Source organism: Setaria viridis, chromosome 9 (genome assembly GCF_005286985.2).
Source record: "Setaria viridis chromosome 9, Setaria_viridis_v4.0, whole genome shotgun sequence".
Classification (NCBI taxonomy): Eukaryota; Viridiplantae; Streptophyta; class Magnoliopsida; order Poales; family Poaceae; genus Setaria; species Setaria viridis.
In genome coordinates, this window is record NC_048271.2 from 34,352,708 (window position 1) to 34,375,785 (window position 23,078).

General features: G+C 49.0%; 5 protein-coding genes across 5 annotated transcripts; 2 read left to right on the top strand and 3 right to left on the bottom strand.

Moving 5' to 3' along the window:
* The first annotated feature begins 113 nt into the window (after window positions 1–113).
* Window positions 114–4,291, top strand: LOC117836999 (cyclin-dependent kinase E-1). The gene is made up of 15 exons (XM_034716533.2): window positions 114–463; window positions 571–681; window positions 789–892; window positions 981–1,023; window positions 1,117–1,215; window positions 1,510–1,579; window positions 1,672–1,766; window positions 1,981–2,014; window positions 2,093–2,177; window positions 2,271–2,348; window positions 2,455–2,502; window positions 3,277–3,309; window positions 3,435–3,543; window positions 3,685–3,891; window positions 3,971–4,291. The coding sequence occupies exons 1-15, from the start codon at window positions 242–244 to the stop codon at window positions 4,037–4,039; spliced, it is 1,407 nt and encodes a 468-aa protein (XP_034572424.1). The 5' UTR covers window positions 114–241; the 3' UTR covers window positions 4,040–4,291.
* A 1,321-nt stretch (window positions 4,292–5,612) lies between these two features.
* Window positions 5,613–7,541, top strand: LOC117838936 (uncharacterized). The gene is made up of 2 exons (XM_034719140.2): window positions 5,613–5,835; window positions 6,042–7,541. Exon 2 carries the CDS (start codon window positions 6,083–6,085, stop codon window positions 7,334–7,336), a length of 1,254 nt encoding a protein of 417 aa, XP_034575031.1. The 5' UTR covers window positions 5,613–5,835; window positions 6,042–6,082; the 3' UTR covers window positions 7,337–7,541.
* A 1,002-nt stretch (window positions 7,542–8,543) lies between these two features.
* Window positions 8,544–9,437, bottom strand: LOC117838938 (uncharacterized). Its single transcript, XM_034719143.2, has one exon. The coding sequence runs from the start codon at window positions 9,294–9,296 to the stop codon at window positions 8,772–8,774; it is 525 nt and encodes a 174-aa protein (XP_034575034.1). The 5' UTR covers window positions 9,297–9,437; the 3' UTR covers window positions 8,544–8,771.
* Window positions 9,438–9,667: 230 nt separating this feature from the next.
* LOC117838937 (ADP-ribosylation factor) lies at window positions 9,668–12,821 on the bottom strand. Its single transcript, XM_034719142.2, has 6 exons — window positions 12,470–12,821; window positions 11,723–11,813; window positions 11,457–11,572; window positions 10,989–11,048; window positions 10,835–10,900; window positions 9,668–10,299 (listed from the first exon to the last, which is right to left on the bottom strand). Exons 1-6 carry the CDS (start codon window positions 12,524–12,526, stop codon window positions 10,105–10,107), a joined length of 585 nt encoding a protein of 194 aa, XP_034575033.1. The 5' UTR covers window positions 12,527–12,821; the 3' UTR covers window positions 9,668–10,104.
* Window positions 12,822–13,198: 377 nt separating this feature from the next.
* On the bottom strand, window positions 13,199–21,391 carry LOC117835570 (uncharacterized). The gene is made up of 10 exons (XM_072290504.1): window positions 21,030–21,391; window positions 20,595–20,658; window positions 20,243–20,460; window positions 19,593–20,149; window positions 17,570–18,370; window positions 16,927–17,013; window positions 16,254–16,404; window positions 15,300–15,426; window positions 14,987–15,204; window positions 13,199–14,860 (listed from the first exon to the last, which is right to left on the bottom strand). Exons 1-10 carry the CDS (start codon window positions 21,093–21,095, stop codon window positions 13,469–13,471), a joined length of 3,681 nt encoding a protein of 1,226 aa, XP_072146605.1. The 5' UTR covers window positions 21,096–21,391; the 3' UTR covers window positions 13,199–13,468.
* Between the last annotated feature and the right edge of the window lie 1,687 nt (window positions 21,392–23,078).

Consider the following 23,078-nt stretch of genomic DNA (forward strand, 5'->3'; position numbering starts at 1 on the left):
TGATGGGGAAGAAGACCTTGAATGGGCCTCGTCCTATATGGGCCGAGCCGTCTTTCTCGTTGGGCCAAACTGTATAATCTTGTTGGTCCACATCACACACACTGCTGCGGGCAGATCTGTTAGGATTGTCGCTGGTCCAAACAAGTCGCGGGAAGCAGGCCGAGAGCCACCGCGGCGTCGGAGAAGAGGACGACGGCGAGAGGAATCCCAGCTGCGGCGGCAGGCCGGTGCGGCGTCGGGGATGGGAGACGGGCGCGCGGGCGGCGCCAATCGCCCGGCGTGGCTGCAGCAGTACGAGCTGGTGGGCAAGATCGGCGAGGGGACCTACGGCCTCGTCTTCCTCGCGCGCCTCAAGCCGTCCCACCCGGCGCCCGGCCGGCGCGGGCCCCCCATCGCCATCAAGAAGTTCAAGCAGTCCAAGGAGGGGGACGGAGTATCGCCTACCGCTATCAGGGAGATCATGGTCTGCTCTTCCTTTGCTTTGCTTCTTGCTCTGCGTTTTCTATGCCTTCCCCCTTCCCTGGGTCTGGAGCACCAAACCCTAGCTTAACCCACCTGGTTTTTTGCCAGCTCCTGCGCGAGATTAACCACGAGAATGTCGTCAAGCTCGTCAATGTCCACATTAACCACGCCGACATGTCCCTCTACCTCGCATTCGATTACGCGGAGCATGACCTCTATGTCTGTGACGGTGTATTCAGTTCTCTTTCAATTCGATTCGATTACGCAGAGCTTGACCTCTGTCTACTGTTCTAATTGATTAACCAAACCAACCAACCATACCGCAGGAGATTATAAGGCATCACAGGGAGAAGCTGAACTCGCCCATTAACGCCTACACTGTCAAATCCTTGCTGTGGCAACTGCTCAACGGCCTCAACTATCTTCATAGGTAGCCAGAGTATATGCTGCTACTTTCTCTGAATCGTCCTACAGAAATCTCGGGCTGATCTCAACAATCTTCCCCTTCCCTCCTGCAGCAATTGGATTATCCATCGCGATCTCAAGCCTTCTAACATACTGGTATGGTGCCACCTGCAGATACACAAATATAACTGTGCAATTTGGTGCAGCCTTTTCCTCTTGCTGATAGTGCTTCCATATGTGCCGCAACAGGTCATGGGAGAAGGAGAAGAACATGGAATTATAAAGATTGCTGATTTTGGGCTTGCTAGGATATATCAAGCTCCGTTGAAAGCATTATGTGACAATGGGGTGCGTACCTTCATCTTCATGCCCATTAGCTAGCACGCATGCTGCTTTCCTCTGTTCCTCTTTCCCAGAATACAAGTAAAAGAAAAAACGCTGCAGAGGAATAATTGGCCACTTTCCCAAATTGTTGCCTCTTCTGATAGATTTGAGGCTTAGAAGATGCATACACCCATAAAACATCTCAATTCTCTGCACAATTTTTAATCTATCTGTTCTTATTGTTTTCTCTTGTATTCATGGAAGCATGTGCTTTGTATCAAAATCCACTGTATATATATGGCTAACCAAAGATTTCAGGTTGTTGTGACTATCTGGTATCGTGCTCCTGAGCTGTTACTTGGGGCTAAACACTACACAAGTGCTGTTGGTATCCTTTGCTGGAGAGCAAAACCACAACTCTTTTACCTTTTATTTATCTCCATTTGATTCAATTCAGTTATTTCCTTAAATCATTTCTAGACATGTGGGCAGTTGGTTGCATTTTTGCTGAATTGCTCACCCTGAAACCACTGTTCCAAGGTGTCGAAGCCAAAAATACTCCGAACCCATTCCAAGTATGGGCACTCTCACTCAAGTAATTATTGTTGCTACCTTGTTTCCAGATCATAGACCAAAACTACCTCATATAAATACCAAGTAAAATAACAGTCTTGTGGTGCAGATACTTGCATATTGTTGTCTATGTTCTGCTGCATTACATTGTGTAGAAGTTTTCCTCTGTCATTTGCAACTTATTTATCTCACAGTTGATTTACGCATGTTTTGTAGCTTGATCAACTGGACAAGATTTTTAAGGTCTTAGGTATGGATGCCCCCCTTCTTCCATAATGTTCATTTGGTTTTGTACACTTGTATTTGTTATAATCCAATCCTTCTGCAGGCCACCCTACTGTTGAAAAATGGCCTACCCTTGCCAATCTGCCATGGTGGCAAAACGACCAGCAACATATTCAGGGCCATAAGTAGTATGTTTGACATTTTTTTAGCTGATCTAAGCTACTTAAACTATTGTTTTTTAACCAATAATCAGTTCTTAAGTTAATCATTTTCACTTGCAGTGAGAACCCAGGTCTCCATAACATTGTTCACTTGCCACAGAAGAGTCCTGCATTTGATCTTCTCTCAAAAATGCTTGAGTATGTCACTTGCTCACTGCTATCTAGCTGTTAAAATTCAACATAACAAATATGTTTATGCTTTCTTGTTGTTTTGATTTATCACCATGGTATCCTCCTGTTCTAGGTATGATCCTCGAAAGCGTATAACGGCTGCACAAGCTCTGGAGCACGAGTAAGTAACTAAGTACTTTCACATATCCATTGCTCTTTTTTTCCCCTTGTGGCCTGGTTGTATGTTTTAGCCATTTCCGAATAATTAGCCTTTTACCAATCTATTTGAATAGATTGCCTGAATCTAGCTTGCAACCTTGCAAAAGACAGCACTGCAGTAACACACTGAAACCATCTTGTGGACCATTGTGACCAGTTCTTGTCAAACTCTGAATCATGCATTAGCTTTCATTTATACTCATAGGCTTCAAGTAGTCACTACGCAGTACGCAATGACTTGGCTATACTTCTTTCTGATGTATTGCCTGCAGTTATTTCCATTTTGATATATGGTTTTTATTATTTAATTTCATTTAGTCAGATATTATTATAGTAAAAACTAAAAAGTGAACATCTATAGAATAGATTGCGATATCCCTTTTAACTTTTTGTTTCCTTTTTTAATATTATTTATTTTCTGTCATTAGTACTACTGATCTGTACCTTTTTAGATACAAAGCAACTATTAACCGCTAGGATTGAAGTTTACTTGGACTCGTCAATACCCTTGTACATCTCCTGAATCGCATAATCAAAATGAGATATATTTTTTTTGGGTTCTAATAACTGTTTTTTAAATGTTAGAAGTTTGATAATACATATTTAGCTTAAACAAAGATGAACATTTTTCCTATTCTGAAAAGTTGACGATGCCTCTCAAGTACTAATGCAGCAATGCTGTGGTGTTCGTGACTTCTACACAATTTCTTCTGAATATGCTCATTTCTTTGCTTAGGTACTTTCGGATGGACCCACTACCTGGAAGAAAGTAAGTTATGTGTGACCAGAGTCTTAACTACCTGCAGAATAGTTCTCAGATGTTTACCATAGCATTTCATTTAGAAAGGAAAAAGGTATTTCCCGTACTCCTGACAGAAATTGTTTTCTGGTTAGCGCGCTTTTACCATCCCAGCCAGGAGAGAAAATTGTGCAATATCCTGTTCGTCCAGTCGATACTACAACAGATTTTGAAGGAACAACAAGCCTTCAACCAACTCAGCCGGTAACACTCTTCCTAAGCCCTTGTTTTTCAGATCTGATTAAGGAAACCAACTTCTTGTTAGTTACAAATATTCACCTGCAGCATAGAAATCTTGTCAGAGTTGTCTGCATTATATTCATATGTAGCATTTCTGTATTTCAGCCTTCAGGGAATGCAGCTCAAGGTCAATCCGTATCGAGATCAATGCCACGACAAATGCAGCAGCAACCTATGGTGGGGATGCCAAGAGTGGCAGCTGGAACAAACATGGCTGCCTTCAATGCTGCGTCGCAGGCTGGCATGGCTGGGCTGAATCCTGGTAACATTCCTATGCAGAGAGGGGCAGGTGGTCAATCTCATCCGCACCAGGTAATGTCACCGTTCTCTTTGTCGTTGAAGAAGACTTGTGATTGTGGAAGCACTTACGCTTGATGTGTGCAACAAACAGTTGAGAAGGAAGGCTGACCAAGGGATGATGCAGAACCCTGGGTACCCTCAGCAGAAGAGGCGGTTCTGACACTGACAAGGGACGGCCATCTGGCTACTGACTGATGTGTAACACTGTCTATTGTTGTGTCATGTATATCAGGTGTTTGCAACACGTCGGTTGTGTAATCTTCTTGTTGTAATTTGTTATCAGCATTTGGATGCAAATGCTGGTACTTGTTAAACATTAAATCAATCGAGATTGTAGCCGTCCTAGTGACCTAAGCTGCTTCAATCAGGCTGCTTTGGTTTAATATAAAGGTCCTGCTTGGTTCGTGACCCAGACACCCAGTGTAAGAGTGAACCAGCCGAATCTTGGCCATGCTTGTAACATACAGCCTTCAACTATATTCAAACAAGTCACAATACATCCTTCACCTAGTCGAACTTGATTTTAGGGGCGCGCGCGCGCACAGGCGACAGGCGTGGCCTGTGGGTCCCATCAATCAGCCTCCTCATGTCCTCCACATCAGCAAGATTGAGGATGAACGCTGAAGCTATGGTCTTTCAATGCTGCATGTGGCATGGTCATCCTCGCAGTGCATGTGGTCGGAGCTCAACAACATATGGGGCTGTTCGCTTCAGCTTATAAGCCGGCTGAAAAGCTGAAACGGCTGATTTGTTGTGAGAGGAAAACACTGTTTGGTGGCTGATAAGCCGGCTGAATAAGCTGAAGCGAACAGGTCGATAGCCTGCCATGAGAGAGAGGATGGCCCACTGCCACACCCACATGCGCATCTAAAAGCGGGTTGGATTGCGTGGGGGCAGGGACGCAGAGGAACTCATTTTTTTTTCATTGTTAGGGGGCAGCAGTGGTAATTTTTTTAAAAAAATTTGGTTGAGCTCATAAATTTCTGTGGAGAGTTGTCTAGTATTGACATTGGGGTTAAAAATCAAGCTCATGTGTAAAAATGATTTTATTTTTTCTTTCAAAATGTTATTTGATTTTGTAATTTGGCATGGAATTTGACAATAGTTATGAACAACTAGTTAGGCTTCTTGCGATATAACTACTTGGCTTTGAGTTCTCAGCTCGGCACAAGTATTCGTATTTTTCTGGATTCATTTCATGATTAACGGTACTGTTCTTTCACTAGTTTTGACATGCCCGTCGACTGCAAGCCGCCTATGATAACTAGGTCAATGTCACGATATGTTGGTCTAATCTCTCAAAGGTGCTCGCAAATGTGGTTTGCATATGTGTTTGTAAGAGTGAATGCATGTGCTTAATGCCGTTGTCTTATCCATCCGCCCGCCGCTCGACTCATTGCTGCGCATTCACGCGAACAAGCGCTCCCACGTGGGATGGCCCCACCCGCTCAAATTAAGGGGGATGAACTCATTCCGCATCTTGAAGGAATATTTTTCTATAGAGATAACCACATCCGACGTGTATCTAAATCAAACATCACTAAAGTAAGGTTATCTCGTTCCATCTCACTTCGTCCCACCACTAAACACATGGCTCGTGCTCCAGAAAGGAGAGGAAGGGCTTCGGAGGGTTTGCAAAGGCCGGCCTGGGCTGGTATCGTTGGGCTCAAACTGGAATAAGACGGCCCAACACCGCCCAAGGAGCATGCGTTTTCCGCCTTTATTACGGTTTGCCAGCTAACTTGCCTTGTTTTCCTGCTCGGTCTCGCGGCTCGCGGTCGGTCGCCTCCCCTCATCTTTCCTCCTCCGTGCGGGAAGGAAGGCAAGTTCAGACGGAGGCGGAATCCGACGCCTTCCCCCTCTCGCCGGGCGGCTGCTTCGTCCCTTTTCTTCCTCCTCTTCGCCGTCATCGACCCCCGATCGACGTCGACTCCGACCGTCTCCGACTGTCCCGCGGTTCGTTCCTCCTCGATCCCCTTTCTTTCCATTGCTCCTCGATTCCAATATTAGTGTTCCCAACTCCCGAACCCTAATCCGCCGAATCGCTTCTCCTCCCTCCCCCGTGGAGGATCCGCGTACGGCAGATTGCCCACCCCTGCGTTAAATTTTTTTTTTAAGAAGGTTTGGACGTTTGGTAACGAATCTCGTTTCCTCCTGCCCAGGGCTTCCTCAACGATTCCACCCGACCGATCGATTCGATTCCATGGCCGGCTGGAGCAATTCCACCGGCACCAGCAGCGGCGGCGGCGGCCGAGGAACAGGAGGAAGAGGCTTCCCGAATCGCCAATATGCTAATAATTCCAGTGACATGATCCACGGCGGTTCCAGCAGCGGCGGCAGCAGGCGGAGAGACAGGTGGGGAAGGCCACCCCCGCAGTTTTGCTACCGCCCCGTCGATGCTGCTCATCGCCAATCCCAACCCGTATCTGAACAACAGGCGGCCTCCTCCACTTCCAGTCGTATCGCACAGCGAACGCATTCAACCTCAACCACAGACAAGTCATCCGCATCCGGAACCGCGGCTCCACCCAGCACCAGGGAGCCTGATGACAAGGCTAGCCGCAGCGCCGCCAATTTTGAGTGCAACGTTTGCTTCGACATGGCCGCTGAACCTGTCGTCACCAAGTGTGGCCATCTCTTCTGCTGGGAATGCCTTTATCAGTGGCTCCATGTTCACTCCCACCACCGTGAGTGTCCTGTCTGCAAGGGCCAGGTCGCTGAGGACGCGATCATTCCCATTTATGGGCGTGGTGGCTCTGCAGCCTCTGTGGACAATGCACCGCCAAGGCCCACCGGAGCCAGAGTCGAGAGCTCCAGGCAGCAGCAGCTGCCATCTTTCCCTCCCACCTTGCGTTTCGATGATGATGAAGAAGACCCCTTTGATTTACCAGGCATGATGAACTTTGGTTTTGGAGCTACAGCTACCTCACTCAGAGAAGCTGTCATGAGCTTCATGCCTCCGAGCGCTGAAGACATGGATGACTTTGATGACTACGCCTATGAGTACGACACCGATGACTTTGATGAGGTCTACGCCTACAATTGGCTGGGTTTTCCGGTGTTTGCATCTGCTGGGGCTGAGGCTGGCAATCCCAGCTCACAGGCATATGCCGATATGATCAATATTAGGAACAACATTGTTGGCACTAACGCTGGCATCTATCATCAGCAAGAAGTTGGCTACCCTGGTGCGAACCCTCATAACAGGGGACGACATGGCCGCCGGAATCGCCCGAGGCCATCAGCAGATAACTCGAGCACCAATGGAATGGTGATGGGTGGCAGTGGTGCTTTCTATCACGACAATGGTGCCAGTTCTAATTTTACTGCAGGTGCTTCATCCCGGCCTAACGGTGGCTGGGTTGAGAGAAGAGGAAGAAGCAGCAGGAATTCAAATTCAGTTGGTGGAAGAGGAGGGATGCAGGATAGCAGAAGACAAAGGACAAATTACAATTGATGATAATATTCAGTCGGCCTCAATGTAGAAGTGTTGACATAAACAAACAAAATTTTCAATCCTCCTCTTTTTTTTTGTTTCTCTCCCTTCATCCTTTTGTAGTCCGTGGCTATGTGCAGCCTTACATATTGGACATAGTTTCTCTCTTTTTTACCTGATGGAATGTGTGGTTGACTAGCTGAAATACTCTGCTTGGTTGGTGTTAGGGCCTGTTTGTTTCCTTCATAGTACCCAGCTTAAATAATCAGGAAAGAGGCAAACAAACTGAAGCTTATGGCATTGGACTAGTTAGTACATCTGATACGCTAGACTGAAGCTTATGGCATTGGACTAGTTACCCGTCTTGCTGAGCTGTTGGCTCTGCAGTGCAGGCAAATATTGTAGCAGGCGGCAACGCTGGTACTTTTTGCTCAATTCGATGAGGAAACATGACAATTCAGATACCTTTTTGTCATGATTGGAATAAGAACCAGTTGATTTCTTTTTTGTAGGCATATATTGAGGTCAATTCAAAAGTTTGGAGATGAATAAATGTTGCAAAGTTATCTGGACAGAATCACAAAACCTTGGAATGGTAGGTTTATTTTTATTTTTTTTGAAAAGAATAGGTTTAGTTTTGTCGTCTGATTCTTAAGAAGGTAGGTTTAGTTTTGTTGTCTGATTCTTAGTTCTCTTCTTCTGCCGCAGAAGTACGAATACATTATACTTTTGCAATTGATGATAATATTTGGTCGGTCTCAATGTAGTAGTGTTGACGTAAACAAAGTTTTCAATCCTCTTTTTTTTTCTCTCTCTCCCTTCATCCTTTTGTAGTCCGTGGCTATGTGCAGCCTTGGTAAACATATTGGACATAGTTTCTCTTTTTTACCTGATGGAATGTGTGGTTGACTAGCTGATATACTCTTCTTGGATGGTGTTGGTACATCTGATACATGCACTGCACTGAAGCTTATGGCATTGGACTAGTTACCCGTCTTGTTAAGCTGTTGGCTCTGCAGTGCAGGCAAAAATTGTAGCAGGGGGCAACGCTGGTACTTTCTGCACAATTTGATGAGGAAACTTGACGATTCGGATCTTTTTCTTGTCATGGTTGGAATCAAGAACCAGTTGATTTCTTTTTTGTAGACATATATTGAGGTCAATTCAAAAGTTTGGAGGTGAATAAATGTTACAAAGTTATCTGGAACAGCCGAGCAGGACCGCAAAATATCAGAAGGATAAGTTTAATTTTGGTGTCTGAACTCATAGTTCTCTTCTTTTGCCACACAAAGGATGAGCTAACTGCATATATTTTTACGAAAGATAGGCCGATAGGGTAACTAATAATAAGCCTAATAACTAAGCTGAAACAGAGGAAGCACAAGAGGTGATACTGATAGAAGAATTCAGGATAGCTGCTAGTAGTAATCTAGTTGCAGACTAAGTAACCAGGAGGCTAGTTGTCGTCTCCGTAGGCGAGGAATCGGTAGCGCTCCTCGTAGGGGCCGTCGAAGTAGAGGTCGGCCTCGAACCAGCGCGGGTACCTGACGAGGTCCCCGGCGACGAAGTGCATGTAGTCGTCGCCGTGGACGGCGCCGGCGGGGATCACCTTCACCTCCCCGGACACGATGTACACGAGCTGGTCCACCTGCCAGTCCCACGGCATCCGGCACCGCCCGCCCGTGCGCCACGACGACCACGTCTCCATGACGCGCAGCGCCTCCGCGCGGGCCCGCGCCACCGCGCCGCGCTCCACCCGCACCTTGTACACGTCCTCCAGGGGGCGCCCCAGCAGCGCGCCGCCGCCGCCGCTGAAGACGTCGTATTCTGGTGCCGCTTCTCCGGCCGCTCGAAGCCTTCCTCCTCCTCTTCCTCTGGTAGAGCTGATAGCAAGGCTCGGAGGAGGAGGAGGCCGCCTGTGCGACGCCGGGAGCACGAGATGGAATCCGCCAGTGCTGGCGGCGGTGGCGGCGGGCCTCATCGCGACTTTCTTCTCCTTTCCTCTCCGGCTCTCCCCTTTGGGCTTTGGCTTGGGTTTTGGTTCCTCTGTTTCTCACTCTCTGTGAAGAAGCGAGGTGAGGTGAGGGGGGCGACCGGGCAAGGCAGACCCGCCTTATCCTCTGAGGCTCGACACGCCAACATAGAGGTCCAGTCGGACGCGGTGAGCACTGAACAGTGAACAGCCAGGAATGATGCCTTACATGAACAATCAAGCGACTACAATTTCGGCAGACTGTCTCCTTCATCAGGCCAGACACCAAGTAACTCCTCTCTGCATCTCATTTTGCACAGCCAGCATGTATGAACAACCAAACATGATCAAAATTAAGATACAGTTCAACTTCGGGCAACTTATAAGTGAACTTATTTTGGGACAGCATGGCCGTATGGGATTCCATTTCTTCAGTTTCAAAACCACAAGTCATGTCATCAGTGGTAGTATTTACAATCACTCCCACACACACACGCGATGGATGAAGATGATGATGATGATGTACTCTCGGCTATAGCATACGAGTCAGATAACACCACACCTTTCTCCTTGCAAACGCACATCACCACCACCAACGCCACCAAATTGGGGACCGATGCTACCGCAGCTCTGCCAACCTAGCGTTGCCAGATGCATCACCCAGTCCATACTCCATAGCAGGTATAGCCAGCAGCAATTGGGGAAACACGAAAAATAAGAAAACAAAGAGTGCAGGCGCACAGCCTGAATCGCAAGATGATCCTTCAATGGGCGTATCACGAGGATCAAATAGTCTCTTCATCCTGTTACATGTAGCTCAGGATGATGATGACGATGTTGAGGTTATTCGTCCAGAGGCTCGCATTTCATCCAGCGTTGTTGCTAGCCAGTCCAGCCCTTCATACAGGCCATCTCCTTTCAGAGCACATGTGCCTTGGATGTGCCAGACACGGTTAGTAAGGTCGTACAGCCCAAGACCCTCGCACACCTCCATCGGAGTCATTGCCCCCCTCTGCATCAACACGCGCATCACCAAGGTGAGCAACAGTAGGGCAAACACAAAATATCATTCATATAAAAGAGTCCAATAAATTGAAGGATCGTGAACATAGTATAAACAAGGGCTGATAATACTAGCACACCACGAAGGATGAATATTCATGTCAACAAAATGTGAAACCCATCCTATCTCCAAACTTCATGTTTACGCAAACAAACAGACAAACCCAACATATTGACATCTTCTGCTCGAAATGAAACAACTCATTGCAAATAAATAAATAAATAAAAATGTAGCAGTTATGTTACAGTACAGTCATGAGCATGGCTGCAGACTTTGGCAAGAATGAGAATTTGCAGGAGCACGTATATGACTAAAGTGTATTCATTAACATTATATGTACAGAAAAGAACTAGGCTCAAACAGGGGGGGGGGGGGGGGGGGGGGAACATAATCCAGGACAGGAAAATCAACCAGTGGATAAACCATGCACAAGAATCACAATATTATAAAATAAAGGTTCGAGAGAAAACATTGCTGAACATACCATATCTTGCTTGTTAGCAAACACCAAAAGTACACTGTTAAGCATAAAAGGGTCATTGATTATAGCCTGAAAGAGATAAGATTTTGGTTAGAACAGACATCACAAAGCATATCACGGCATAGAGGTGAATCAACCAATAGTAAATGATATAAACCTGAAATTCTGCTCTGGCTCTCCCAATTCTCTCTCTATCCAGTGAATCAACCACATAAATCTGCAAGTTAAGAAAATAATGGGGAAGGTCTTACATTTCAAGAAAGCAGTGTCTACAAATCAATGCCAAGTATAATAAACCAAGGATGAGCTATAGAACAGCTAAGGACACTGAGCATATTACCCACAACACTATTACTCTTTCTGGTTTCGCTAAGTAACAGTAAGCCGTCAAGAGCAAAGAAAAAAGATGTCCAAGTAAAATGGGCATAAGCTAAGCATCCACAGTGAAGTCAGTTGATCTATTAACAAGTGGTATTGGAGTCACACTCTGAGCTACAAAAACTAAATCAGAAGGGGCACAACTAAGTGGAACAAACAGTACAGAACAAGCACTTCCACGTTGAATTGTTACTTTGAATAGATTTTATGCTGCTACAGTTGAGAAAATGAAATGAGAATAAATGACCAGAGCATCAGTGTTGTTGAAGTAGTGCCTCCACAAGGGCCTCAGTTTCTCCTGGCCACCGACATCCCACACAGTGAACACTACATTCTTGTACTGAACCTTCTCAACATTGAAACCTATAGCATGATAAAGGACACTGTGTCAATAAACAAATGAAGGAATGAATTGAGTAATGCAATAGCTGCTAAGTTGGGGGAAACTATAGTTGGCTAAGGTTGAACACCAAAGGAACAAAACGCACAAGCAGACAGGTAGTAGAATTGTACCGATGGTAGGGACAGTGGAGAGAACTTCGCCAATGTGCAGCTTATAGAGTATGGTGGTTTTCCCAGCTGCATCCAACCCAAGCATCACCACCTGAAAACAACCGAGCGGGCATCCTATCAGAAGTATATTCAGTAAAACAAGGTCATTGGTAACAATCTCAAAGTATACAAAAGAGGAAACTAAAACGTGTAAGCATAATCTTTCAATGTTAGGAAGACATGAGACATGGTTGAAACACGTAGGCCCACTTGAATTGGCGTGGCACTGTACACGCAACGAAAACACCTAGTCAGCGTCCAGTTCGTATGTGTAGTAAGAATTCATCAATATATCACTGGACACAAGTATGATTTGATATGGTGTATGAAAGATTACACACGAGATAGAGATTTGTTGCCGCTATAAATGATCCACTATTAATTCAGTACAAGAATCAAATCTATGGCAGTCAGAGACAGGTAAGATTAGCACAGGACACCAAGGCCGGCCAGCATCGTGACTCGTCATTTCCGCGCGCCGTTGGATGTTAGTGATTGGTTTCCAAAACAGTGCTGGCAGATTGTTGGCGGAACAAATAATTCACTGCCAATCCAGTCCTAACTGAAATCAATGCTACGATACACGGAGATAAGACCGCGACACGACCCGCCACCGCCCTTGTGAACGGATCGGTTCATCGAGGAACCGCGATTCATTGCAGTGTCCTATCGGGAGGGGGAAGGGAGAGAGGAGAGGAGGTAGCGTACCCGCATCTCCTTGTTCCCGAAGAAGGCATCGAAGAGCTTCCGGAACGCCTGCCCCATCTCCTGACCTCGGGCTGGGCGAGCTTTATTCCCGACCGGAGCCTTCTCCTGCGCCCTCGATCGAACCGGATCTGGGAGGCCGCCGCGCGGAGGGAGCAAAGGCGACGAGAAGGCGGGGTTGGTGATGGGGAGCGCGGCCCCCCGGATGGAAGGTTCTAGAAGGTACCGAGGGACGGCGGGCGGGCTAGGTTTTGGGGAGGGATCGGCGGCAAGGACGAGGGCGTTGGGTGGAGACGCCAGGAGGAGGACGGGGGAGGTCTGCTGGCCGCACCTGGCCTGGCCAGAGTGGTCTGGTCCACTGGATCCGATGCGATGCCGGATCGAGCGATCTGGACCGTCCGTTCGTCCGCTTGCGCTGCCTGCCTAACTTCAACTACTTAAACCAGCCTTTTGCTGAGATTAGTTGGATGCCTCCGCATGATTGATGGCTGAAGAAATCGCAGAGCAAATTGGTTGTTGCATTGCAGTTGCCATGTGGGGTCGGATCCTATAGTATTATTGACACGCAGGCAGCCACGGTGGCATAGATTAAAAGTGCAACCTCAGACCGATCACACGCACTACCCCTGTCGATCAAAGAGCACAAACAGCGCAGCTGGCCTACGCTGGAGTAGCATGACACGACAGCAGTGTTATGTTACTTTGCAATGGATCTTCCATGGCGTGCCGTACTTACACTCCCAAAAGATTGAATTAACTATGCTATCTGTCTGGATCACTTGTACAAATGATGATTGTACTAGCTACGTAACAGTGTCACAAACTCACGATTAAGAGTTGTAGGTCTCGTAGAACGGTTAATTGAGGAACATATGCGTGTAACCACTCTAGTGTAGTAGTATATCCTACTCGAATATGATTTCCATCTGACTCACTCACTGTCTCGTTGTCTGTATAGTAAGCGGCCGGCCGGATCGAGTTGTCCTCGGTCGACGTGCCCAATTAATCGCTGCTGCTGCTGGAACCACCAGGCTCGACGGCCGCGGCGGCGACCTGCTTGGGCGTATACCGCGCGGCGAGCACCATGTAGAGCAGCAGGTTGGCGACGCTGATGACCGTCCAGAGCCAGAAGTAGTAGTCGAGGTGGCCGGCGTTGAGGTCCGGCGCCAGCCACCCGGGGCGCCCGGTCACGGCGGCCACCAGCGTCACCACCAGCGAGTTTACGTAGAACCCCAGCGACAGCGCCAAGAACGAGAAGGCGGAGCAGATGCTGCGCATCGCCGCGGGTGCCTCCCCGTAGAAGAACTCCAGCTGCGCGATGCCGCAGAACACGTCGGACCCCGCCACCAGCACGAACTGCGGCACCTGCCACAGGATGCTCATCGGCGCCGACGGCGCCTGCCGGAGCCGGCGGCGCTCGACCAGCGCGGCGGTGCCCAGGGCCAGTACCACAAGGAACCGGCCCACGCCCATCCGCTGCAGCTGCGTGAGCCCGCCGGGGCGACCCGTGGCGCGTCGGGCGAGGGGGATGATGGCGGCGTCGTGGAGCGCCACCCACAGCAGCATGAACACCACCTCCACGGACACCAGCGACGCCGCGGGCACCTTGAAGCGGCCCCCGAGGCGCGCGTCCATGACCATCCCCTGCTGGATGAAGGTGGTGGTCATCTGCCCCAGCGACGCCGCGTACAGCACGCACGTCAACCAGATGGGCAGCATCCGGACCAGGATCTTCACGCCCTCCACCTCGCTCACCGAGCACAGCGACCACTCGCCCTCCTGCTCCCTGTCCTGCTCCTTCACGATCACGGCGGCCTTGTCCAGGCACCGGAGCCCCTTGGTGCTCGACAGACGCTGCCCGCCGTTGGCGGCGGCGTCTTCTTCCTCTTCGTGCAGCGGCACGGCGGCGCCGTCCGCTTGCGCGAGCCTCGCCTTGCGCTTCCTGAAGGCGGCGACGAGCACCCTGACGATGTCCTTGAGCGGGCTCCCCGTGGGCATCTGCACCCGGTACCATGGCGTGCCGGCGACGAAGGCGAGCGCGGCGGCGAGCAGGCAGGCGGTGCCGACGCCGAAGCCGAGCGCCCACGCCACGTTCTGCTGCAGCCACGACACGAGCGTGCCGGCGATGAAGATGCCCAGGTTGATGGCGGCGAAGAACCAGCTGAAGAAGGCCTGCTTCCGCTCGGGGCGCTCCGCGTCGTCGTCGTACTGCTCGGCGCCGAACGGGAGCAGCGCCGACTTGACCCCGCCCGTGCCGATGGAGGTCAGGTACAGCGCCGCGAAGAAGACGGAGAACTGGGTCTTGCTCGCCGGCGCGCACGACTCCCCCATCTGGCACGCCGTCGCCGGCCGCAGCGACGGGACCGCGGCGGACACGGTGAGCAGCACCAGGCCCTGCCGTTCGTTCGTTCGTCGATTAAATTATCACCGCATTCGTCCGGCCATTATTCATGTCGGCATTCAATCCATCACCGGATTGAATTGAACAGAACAGAAAGAGGCGAGGATTGAACCACTGACCACGAGGTAGAAGGAGATGGAGGCGAGGATGGTCCGGTACTTGCCCCAGTAGCTGTCGGCGAGGAAGGCGCCGATGACGGGGACGATGAAGGTGGTGCCGTTCCAGGTGTCGACGTGAGCGGCGTTGAAGGCGGTGCTCCCGTGCAGCACCGTGGCCAGGTACACCACCAGGTTCAGCGCCACGCCGGAGAAGGCGATGCTCTCCAGCAGCTCGAACACTGCATATCCGTGATACAGGAATCGGCAATCAGGAATCAGCAATCGGAGGCCTACGAATCTGAATCTGAATCAGACATCAGGGCTCCTGAATTACCTAGGACGATCGCCGGCGCCTTCCAGTTGAAGCGCCTCCCCGCCGCCGGCCCTGACTCCATGGAAGAAACCTGCTGCTGGTGGTGGTGGTGACCATTGGATCCGCCAGGAGGGGGAGACATGCCGCTCTGCAGGGACAGGACAGGGGATGGCAAAAGACGCGTGTTCAGCGAGCTCCTCCAACGCCGACGGCGGAAACGACACGCACGCGGTGGACGTAGGGGAGTACTACGACGTGTGATCTCACTTGGGTCCCCTGGCCAGGACGATGAGATGGTAATCTACTTGCTCAAGGAGAGGGAGAAGAGAAAGGATAGGGACCATGGATGACCTCAATTTCTTCTCCGTTTAAATACTCTTGGAAACCAACGAGTCAAAGGAAAGAAGGCAGAGGACGAGTGAGGCGTGCGTCATCGCCGCCGCCTTCCGTCGATCCTCGTGAAACATTGCCTTGTGTGACGGTGTGAGCTCATCATATCAGAGAATCTCAGCGGCCGGAGTGCACGCACGCGGAAGAGGAGAAGAGGAGAGGATCGAATTGGAGAAAGAAGGAAAGGAGGAACCGTGGCGGGGAAAGAGGCGGCCGGTAACTGATGAACCTGGCTGTCAGTCAGCTGCTGCTGCGGCTGCGACATGCATGCCGGGCCAACGTCTCTGATCTCTCCATCACACACTCTCTTTCTCATCTGCCAACTACCTACCAGCTAAGCAGGCAGCCCGGCATCATGAACCACGCAGATGGATCGAGCTGTCAATAATGCAACGCAGCAGCTCCAACCGAGTCACCACCCAGTACACGCACGCGACGACCGGACCGGACCGGACCGGACGGGCAAGTAATCATGGACTCCTGGTAAGGAAACTGACCGGCCAAGAACTAACTGGGTGCCGACGGATAATAAACAAAAAAAAGATTGCAAGAAGAGTGAGGAGGGAATGGATAACCGCCGGCTACCTGCATCTCCGGAAGCAGGGGGCCGACTCCTCTCTCGTCCGCACGGCTCCTCCTGCCGCCGCCGCCCATGGGAACGGACGGACTGGTGGTTGTTGAGCCGAGCCGATGCGAGGCGGGGGGAGAGATTGCCAGCGGAGCAGATGGGTGCAATCTCTCACGTCAACGTCGTCTTCCCCCTCCTCTGCTCAGCTGTTCTCCCTTATAAGTGACTCAAGGGGGTCACGAAAGAACTCGTCACCAGAAGAGAAAGCAAAAAAGAAGAGCAAGTGACCATCTATCTGTCGATCTCCTCTGTTGCAAACTTGCAATTGCAAGCAGGGAGTAGGCTAGGTACAGCGCAACCGACGGCAGTTGGAGCTCTTGTCCCTCTCAGATCTCTGAAAAAATGCAAAATGCAGATAGATGAGACGGAATGGGTTGGGCGTGGTTTCATTTGAATACTAGCATTTCCAACTGCAGGGCTCGCGTCCGAATTGAATTATCGCTTTTATATAAGACTGCACCTTTGGTGAAGAGGTCACAAAGATAGTCAGGGGCAGGCACCGAACCTCACGTTGCCTCACATGTCCAGTTGCTGTTGCTTAGCGCCACAACCTCCCCTTGACAGCAACGGCTGCTGGCTCCCATCGGTTCTTGAACAAAGAAACAAAACATCTGAGTTGCTTAAATTAACAATCCTTGTGGGGTTTTATCAATGCCTGCAAATGCTGGTGACAGCCAGGCCCACGGCACGGGCACGGGCACCATCATGTGACTCCCGCTGGACTCATGAGCGCCATTAGTTTATCTGCCAACACCATTAGAGTAAGCTCAGCCATCCAGTGGCCACCAAGTCAATGCTGACCGCAGCTTGCGGACCAGTAGTTAGTGATCGATTGCGGAGCTGCTCGTTGCGGCTGCTCAAGTCAACTGGAACCAACGCTCCACTTGCCTGAGGCGCGATGTAGTAGTGTCTTACTGTCTTTACTATTGGTGATTAGGTTGCAGAAAACAAGCGTCCGGTTCAATCCAACTGCAAGTGTGTGTGCAAACAACAATACTCTCGCGTTGAAGATGAGGCACTGGAGCTCACAGGCTCACTGGATGAATGCAGCGGGCAGCACAAATCTTCCTCTCTCTGTTTTTTTTTCACTGTACTCAAATGAACAATATACTACAACGAATTCTGGCGGCGTTTACAATAGGCAACAGTCTTGGTCCCGAACTAGTGTACACTGTACACCGTAAAATAAAGCAGTACTCAATTACTCATACAGCTAGAGAGACTGAGACAGCTTAACCTTGAGGCCCAGCAGCAGCAAGAGCTCCTACCGAGCTACTGACGGACAACCTTCTTGACAGTATAGCGCTTCGCGAACGCCGTGTACACGACGTAGTTCACCGCGCTGATGCCCGTCCAAAGCCAGAAGTAGTAGTCGAGGTGGCCGTCGTTCAGGTCGGCGGGGAGCCACCCCTTCCCTCCGCCCGCCGTCGTCGCCGCCGCCACGACCGACACCACCAGCGTGTTCACGTAGTAGGCCAGCGACATGGCCAGGAACTGGAACGCCGAGCACAGGCTGCGCATCGACGTGGGGGCCTCCGCGTAGAAGAACTCCAGCTGCGCGATGCCGCAGAACACGTCGGAGCACGACAGGATCACGAACTGGGGGAGCTGCCACCCGATGCTCAGGTTGCCCCCGGCCCGCACGCGGCGCAGCCGCAGCGTCTCCATCAGCGCCGCCGCCGCCAGCGCCGGAACCGCCAGGAACCGCCCCACGCCCATCCGCTGCAGGAGCGTGAGCCCCGCGATGTTGCCGGTGTACCTCCGGGCGATCGGGATGACGACGCTGTCCTGGAACACCACCCAGATCATCATGAAGATGACCGAGGCGGAGTTCATGGAGGCGGCCGGCACGGAGAAGGACCCGATCTTGGTGTTCATGGCGTTCCCTTGCTGGACGAATGTGGTGGCGGTCTGGCACATTGCGGCTGCGTAGAAGACGCAGGTGAACCATATTGGGAGCATCCGGATCAGAATCTTCACTTCCTCCACCTGGGTTACGGTGCATAGTAACCATGGACGATGGCTGTCCTTTATCTCTTGCTCGTCTAAAACGACAGCAGCCTTATCCAAGCACCTGAATGAATGAGTTCAGATACACAAGGTGAACAACGTAATTCTAAACAAAAAAAATGACTTCAATTTACAAAACAGTCTGTACTGTACCAGGGTGCGGAACAAAACATTAATGAGGAAAATGCAGTTAACTGGTCATGAAATGCCCATAGACTTTATCTAACAGAACTTGACAAATAAATGTCCATCACAGTTAGGACATAGAATATAATTCAATCAGATAGGCAAACAGGGCCTGCATCGTAATTCAATTGAGTATGCGGGTATTCTCCCCCTATAGCCTCAGTTATAGGATATTTTGTATTTTTAAGAACATTTAACAGTTTCATAAGATACCTTTTTTTCACAGAATTTAAAAAGCTATTTCCAGTATACGAGTAACAAAGTTTAGGGTATAGGTCCTGATCCAGAATAGTCTTTTTAAAATCTCAAATCACTTAATTCAAAGGTGCATTCAAGAGTTATTTAAAAAAAATATTTCCCAAGGAGTCACTTTTCTATCGTCATACTACCTCTGTCCCTAAATATAAGGGCTTCAATTACAAAACACATTCTGTGCCATGGTGCAGAACAAAACATTAAAGAGGAGAATGAAGTTAACTGGTCATGAGATACTCATAGACTTGAGTTGACAAAGAAATGCCCATCACAGCTAGGACTTAGGAGATAGAATTTATTTCAATCCAATAGGGAAACAGGGGTTGACAAAGAAATGCCCATCACAGTTAGGAGATAGAATTTAATTCAACATTTCAATCCATAGGCAGACAGGGGCTGCATAGTACTTGAATTGAGTTGTGTGGGTATTTCCTCACTATAGCCCCAGTTATAGGGTATTTGTCTTTTTTTAGAACATATAACAGTTTCATAAGGTACCTTTTATTCACGGGATACCAAAGCTATTTGAAGCATACAAGTAACAATAGGCTCTGATCCATATTCCAGAATAGTCTTTTTTTAATCTCAAATCACATAATTCAAAGGTGCATCTAAGAGTTGATTTTTAAAAACTTCTTTTTTTGCCAGGGAGTCGCTTTTCTTTTATCAAATACTAAGTTTCAATCCCACATAATTGCAGAGTTGGTGAACAGATATATTAGACACTTGCTATCTTCATCGTTGCAGGTTACAAAGCACTCAAACTAAATGTAAGCAAAATTTTCCAGCTATGTTATGTTAGCTCTGAATACAGATTCCATATTGAAACAAAGTGGTAAATGTACCTGAATTCATCAGTGTGTTCTAATTTGTTTGGTACTGTGTTGCTTGATTCAGCATCATCCCCTTCAAACAACAGCGAGCTATCATCAGGAACTGCAACTCTTCTCTTCTTAAAGGAGGCAACAAATACCATTACAATACTCTTCAGCGGGCTCCCAGTTGGAAGTTGAACCCTGTAGAATGGTGTTCCAGCGAAAAAGGTGACTGTGGCAATAACAAGGCATACACAGGAGATGCCAAATCCAAGAGACCAAGCAACATTTTGCTGTATCCAGACAACTACAGTGCCCGAGATGAACACTCCGAGGTTGATAGCAATGAAAAACCAACTGAAGAACAATTGTTTGTTTTTACTCTCTTCAAGGTTGGAATCATTGTACTGATCCGCTCCGAAGGGAAGTAGAGCTGACTTGACGCCTCCCGTACCGATTGAAATGAGGTACAACGAAGCAAAGAGCACAAAATACTGAAAGCCTGTTGCTGGAGGGCAAGAACTTCCTTCACATGAGGCAGGCCGTAGGGATGGAATGACAGCAGAGGCGGTAATTACGAGCAACCCCTAATCAAGATACATATAAAATTTTTATAAACATGAGAAGTGGCACATACCACAAGAGAATTAATACTAAACGATGATGGTGCGTGCACTTACAACAACGTAGAATATTATAGAGATGGCTGTGGTCTTGTACTTTCCCCAATAGGTATCAGCAAGAAAGGCTCCAAGGACCGGTGTAAGAAATGTGGCACCGTTCCACGCATCAACATTTGCTGCATTGGAGGCAGTGGTTCCATGGAGAACGGTTCCAAGATAGACAACCAAGTTGAGGGCTATGCCAGAGTAAGCAATGCTCTCCAAGAATTCGAAGGCTGGGGTTGCAAAGAAGCGCTAGTAGTTAGAGAAGTAGTTTGGTAGGAAAACAAGATAGTAAACTGAACTTGACAGGTATGTGAGAGTATGCTCCTCTGCTTAACATATGGTTGTGTTGAGATGAGGGACATACCCAGAATAACGGCAGGAGCCTTCCAGCTGAATGGCTTGTTGTAGTGCTGATTCGCTGGGGAAACCTGCAGGGAGACAAGGAAGGCATATCAGGCTCTGATCACCATCTCGTGGGATTGAAAGGAGGACAGTGAAGCATGGATTGCAGGATTGGTGAAACAATAGCAAGCGCAGTCAGTTAGTATCACGACTAAATACCACCAAGCATGATTATGATTCATTTCATTCGGAGATTGCAAATTCAGAGGCGGTAGGTGAACAAGACATGTATGTATTCCCTTGAAGCAGGAGCAGCGTCCATGTGCAGAAGGAACTAAGGATAAGGAGCACCTATGGGATGGATGGGATCGGGAGATGCCAATTAAGCAGAAGGAACCCGGGGGGCGGGGGGGGGGGGGGGGGGGGGGGGGGGTGGCGGGGAGGGATTCGGGGTTACCTGAGTCTGGTTAGGAGGGTGGTGCTGCAGCAGGGGAGACTGATCATCTCCTCTCTCCGCGTCCATGGCGGCGGCGCCTGAGCTGCTCCTCTCCTCCTCCAACGCAACAAGGGGAGGTTGCTACTCCAGCTCTGGTCCAAGCAAGAGAAGACGAATGGAAGGAGACCAGACGCAGGTTTGAGCCCCAGCTAATTAACTGGCCTCGCCTAGCAGGCATGAGCGTGACCTCAACCACTCTAGTCCATGCCCCGATCGGTCGATTGCCCGCGGACGGCGATGGATCCGAACAAGAAACAGTTTCCCCATGTGGAAGAAGAGGAGAGGATGGGGAGCTGGAGGAGACCGAGACTGACAAGATGGGACCCACGCCCCCGCCGGCTGGCCGCATTCCTTCGTCGTCTTGGCCCCGTCGTGCCTGTCCGTCCGCCTGCGTGTTCTGCCGTCGATTCGCAGCTTCGTTATGACGCCGTCATTGCTGACGCGACTTCTGGTTGCTGTAGCGAGATACAGATACTACCATGAGAGGAGCAGGGAGCTCCACCACCACGCGGTCTGTTCGCTTCAGCTTATTCAGCCGGCTTATCAGCCACTAAATAGTATTTTCCTTTCACAACAAATCAGCCATTTCAACTTTTCCATCGATTTATAAACTGAACGCCCACGATCCACGCACCGAACCCCAGTTCCACGAACCAAACCAATCTCGCTAGTGACTACAGCGAGCAACAAGTAATATACTAATATTCACGTGTGATTTTGTGAATCATCGACGAGCGCAACAACTGGATGGGGAACCCATCAATTGATCTCATTTCTTAATTTTGATCTCGACGACGCGACCCCACCCCACTGCAGGTCTGCAGCCCAACTACACCTCCCTTTCATCTGCACGACTGCACCAAAGCTAGCCAAGAAAAAAAAAGTCCATGTGCCATTATCTGTATCTGGCTATTCGGATCCCGATTAAAAAAAAATCCCCGCGTGGTCACGTGGAACAGCTACGGAGCTACCTCTCCGTCAGTCGGCGCTGTCTTCTGCTTCAACGGTTAGTCAACCGTAAGCTTGATATTTTTCTGGTCAGGATGTTTGTTTCTTTAGTCGCTCCTAAAATTCCTATCCCATCGAATGTTTAGATACTAATTAGAAGTATTAAATATAGGCTAATTACAAAATCAATTGCACCGAAGACTAATTTACGAGACGAATCTATTAAACCTAATTAGTTCATGATTTGACAATGTGATGCTACAGTAAACATGTGCTAATGATGAATTAATTAGGCTTAATAGATTCGTCTCGTGAATTAGCCTCCATCTATGTAATTAGTTTTATAATTAGCTCATGTTTAGTTCTCCTAATTAGCCTCCGAGTATTCGATGTGACATGAATTTTAGTCCGGACTAAAGATCCAAACACTCCATAAGCTCAACAGTGACAAATAGACATAACAGGGGAAAAAGTACGACTTTATTTTTTAAAATCGAAACAACTAAGCATTATATGCTGCGGACATGGTTGATTGAATCAATATAACCTAACATTACTCAAAATAACGAATAAACAATTGCAGGTATGAACAAGGTGGGTATTTTAAAAAAATGGGATGCCTACAATGTCGTAGATACCGATTTGGACAGTCCTAAATATGGGGCTGGACATTAAGACGCATTTGACATGGAGACCATGACGCAGGACGGTGTAGTCTACATGAAAAGATAGGAACTAGTCGAGGATTAGCAAGTACTCATTGTAATAAGAGTCGAACTCCTCTAGTCGTATATTCTTGTAACCAACCGACCTGTAACCCTACCCCCGATAATATAAAGTGAGGCAGGGATTCCCTCCAAAGCAATTTAATCCAACCAACAGACAAGACGTAGGGTATTACACAATCTAGCGACCCGAACCTGTCTAAATCACGTGTCTGTGTTTACCTTCGAGTTCCTGATCTCGACGAGCCCCACTAATCAAAACACTACCTCGGGCACCCCCCTCATCAGGTTGTCGGGTTTAAACAATGACAGCTGGCGCGCCAGGTAGGGGACCTCG